The 3,661-nt window shown below is 42.7% G+C and overlaps 1 gene segment (V, D, J or C); it reads left to right on the top strand.

Annotated features, from left to right (window-relative positions):
- Window positions 1–646, top strand: LOC128110366 (immunoglobulin heavy variable 3-11-like). The segment is given in 2 exon segments: window positions 1–76; window positions 177–646. Coding segments are annotated over 2 exon segments (516 nt in total).
- The last annotated feature ends 3,015 nt before the right edge of the window (window positions 647–3,661 follow it).

Here is a 3,661-nt window from a genome sequence, read left to right as displayed (position 1 = left end):
GTGATTAGCACTGAACACAGAACACTCACCATGGACTTGAGGCTCGGCTGGTACTTCCTTATCTTTATTTTAAAAGGTAATTAGTAGAGAAAAGATGCTGTGCACTGTGTGGACATGAAAAAGAGAAGATTTGGCTTCTGTGACAGTTTTCTGACCAGAATTCTCTCTGTTTGCAGGTATCCAGTGTGAGGTGCAGCTGGTGGAGTCTGGGGGAGGCCTAGTGCAGCCTGGAAAGTCCCTGAAACTCTCCTGTGCAGCCTCTGGATTCACCTTCAGTAGCTATTACATGGCCTGGGTCCGCCAGGCTCCAGGAAAGGGACTGGAGTGGGTCGCATACATTAGTGGTGATAGTAGTTACATCAAATATGCCGATGCCGTGAAGGGCCGATTCACCATCTCCAGAGACAATGCCAAGAACACCCTGTACCTGGAAATGAGCAGTCTGAGGTCTGAGGACACAGCCATGTATTACTGTACCAGAGTCACAGTGATACAATGCTACTGTGAGCTCAGACACAAGCCTCCCTGCAGGGTGATCAGGACCAGCAGGGGGCGCAGATGTCACACAGAGATCTGGGCTATAGAAAAACCTATTCAGAGAGGCATAGAGGGCTGGACTCCTCTGAGTCTGAGCTGCCTCTTGTAATCCTGTCAAGAATTCTCTCTGCGGGTATAGTCTGTAGTAATCCTGGAAATGTCAAAATTTTTTATTCAAATTTCTGTTTTCCACTGTGATGTGCTGTGATAATTTATTATGTTCCTCTCTCACTCTTACCCCACTCTGTGTGTGTTTGTGTATTTCCTGTGTATGTGTGTGTGAATATATTTCTGTACATGTTGAAATGAAATATTTTTCTCTAGAAGCCTACACCATATTTTTGAGACAAAATGATTCACTGACCCCAGATCTCACCATTGGCTATTCGGGTTGGCCAGTGTTCTACATTGAAAACACTGTCTCCACATCTCAGCGGTGGAGAAGTTGTTAGCTGCCACTCAGGTTTTTATAGTTATGGAGAACTAGAAGTACGGATTCTACTCAAGAATCCGTGTGTGGTGAAAGCTTGAACCACAGAGCTATCTCCACAGCCTCATTATGGGTTACTTTTAAAAATATATGATATACTCTGATCTGAACAAAATGCAAAGCATCACAAAGGGAAGGAGTGATTCCCTCAGCTCTTCTAAAAGTCAAAGGGACGGAAAATTAGGGAGCCCTAACTCAGGGCAGAGTCTCAATATATGCCATGGTGAGAGCACTGTGTGGGATTCAAGTTAGAGCCAACAAGGAAATAAGGCAGGGTCAGAGACCCAAGAACCCTGGTGACCTTCACTCTCACCTTCATTATTACAAGATAAGTGCACATCAGACACAGGTGAGGAACTGGTAAGAAAATGTGTGTGAAGCTCCATCATTGAGACTCTGAGGGCAACGCAGCAGTGACACCCACTGAGCTTCAGCAGCTGCAGGAACCTCATAATCCACTCAACCTGTCCCTCTCTCTCCTCCCTCTAAGGATTCCCATCTACTTTATAATCATAAAGAAAATACAAGAACTGCGGTGCTTGGATCTCAGGACACATCCATTAACACAGATTATAAAAGGAGTTAACCAAAGTCTCTTGGAAATAAGAGGCAATCACAACAATGAGGTGACAGGTCTTTAGTTTTCTTCTTTAATATCTATTTGTTATGTTTTGCTCATATAGTTTCCCTGAATTTAATGAGCCTAAGGAATTTTCTTTTAACATGCTCATCCATTGTCTTTCCTCCCGAAGCCTTCCTATGGTTTATGTACACTCTTCCCCAGCAAACAAGATATGTAGTCCTTGTACCGAAATCCAAGACTGGGTTCTTTATCTGAAGGTCAAGTATACTCAAGTTTGAAATCAGGTCCCTGGGAAAAAATAATGATTCCTCACAGACTTGTTAAGATCCTATGGATGGTACCACTATGAAAGAACAGCTAAGTATTGGAAACCAGGTAATGTTCTTTTTTTTTTTCAGTGAAAGAGTGATGACACCTGAGAACTGATCTAGGCGTGCTCAGATTCCCTCAAACTTGTCTCACCTGTGCTGATGTTATAACAGAGGCTGGGATGCTATGATCTCCTATGAGCTCTGGGGAAATGGCAGAAAAGGGGCTGGGTATTCATAAGTTCAGCCATTAGACGGAGCATCTGGAAACTGCAGAGAGGAGTCAAGGCGGCTTCTGCAAAACAATTTTGTCTTCTCTGTCCTGCCCTTCCATCACCAGGTCAATATACTTACATGAGGACTATGTTCCTGACTAAGAGGAAGCTGAGACTGTTAGCATCGTGCCCACAACAGATTCACAGCCACAAGTGTACTAGTGAATAGCTCAGTGACTGGAAATGTGGTCCAGCCAGGCTGATGCCTGAGACTGGCCATTGTTGTGATTGCCTCTTATTTCCAAGAGACTTTGTTTAACTCCTTTTATAATCTGTGTTAATGGATGTGTCCTGAGATCCAAGCACCACAGTTCTTGTATTTTCTTTATGATTATAAAGTAGATGGGAATCCTTAGAGGGAGGAGAGAGAGGGAGCTGAGAGCACTGGATGGAAGATCGCTACTCTAAAGTAAATGAAGAGAGGCGTTAAATATTACTAATTTCCCATGTTTCCATGACATATACAATAATGAGGCTGAGATGTCCATAAGGCACAGGTTCTCATCACAGACACCATCTCCTTGTCTTGATCCTGTCTCCCTGAGCCAAATTTTTAGTGAAAGATGTCCCAGAATGTGTGGTTTTCACAAATGTGTACCTCCCTGATGCTTCCCAGTGGTAATCCCAGGCTCCTAGGACACTTCTCACATTGTCCTATTTGTAGATAGAAGAATCACCAACGTAGTTTCATGTCACAAAAGGCTACTTGATCTAAATGAACAGTCCAAGAGATTGTTTTGCAGGTTTAGAGATCTGTGAGTGATGAACTATATTGTATACTTTTCCTTGCTCCTTAGTGTCTTCTGTATACCCAAAGATGTACATCCAAGGACAGATGCATGGGTGTGATGAAGGAGTCTTCTGATGTGGCCACACTCTGAGGTCATGTGCTAACCAACTTTTACCATAGGATTCTGCAGATCTGAAAGCAGCAGGCTCAATATGATGTTAGCCAACTATGGTAGGGTATAGTGAGATAAAGACTTGGCATGGGAATATTTGATGTTTATATTTTTCAAGGGAGAAATTCGAAATGTCAAAACAGTGGGAAGGAATGCAGGAATGCCTGTTACGTCCTTTGTTTTCTAGAGAAGAGTAACAGAAAATGATGCTCCCATGTCTCAGACATTCTTCTGAAGAAACATAACATTGTTGTACTTTACATAACCATAAACATTATTGTCCAAGACACAAACTTCTTTACTGAACTGTAAGCATGTAACTCTGTTATCTAACAAGCTATAATGATATGAATGTGACTTGGGATGTTGGGGTGTTGAATATTTGCAGGACACAACCACATTACAGGTTAGAATTTCTTGAATTCTGTCATTCCTACAGTGCCCACCATGATTGTGAGATCTGCCCTGAGTATAGCCTCCCTTTTGCGCCCACGTGAAGAGAACATATATAGATGGAAACTATGCACATAGGGCTTCATTCTGCTCAGGTAAACCAGTCCAAACTT

The sequence above is a fragment of the Peromyscus californicus genome, unplaced genomic scaffold (genome assembly GCF_007827085.1).
Source record: "Peromyscus californicus insignis strain IS unplaced genomic scaffold, ASM782708v3 Scaffold_15__1_contigs__length_86483966, whole genome shotgun sequence".
NCBI classification, from domain to species: Eukaryota; Metazoa; Chordata; class Mammalia; order Rodentia; family Cricetidae; genus Peromyscus; species Peromyscus californicus.
The sequence above is the reverse complement of the archived record's forward strand: the minus strand, read 5'-3'. Positions and strand labels throughout refer to the sequence as shown.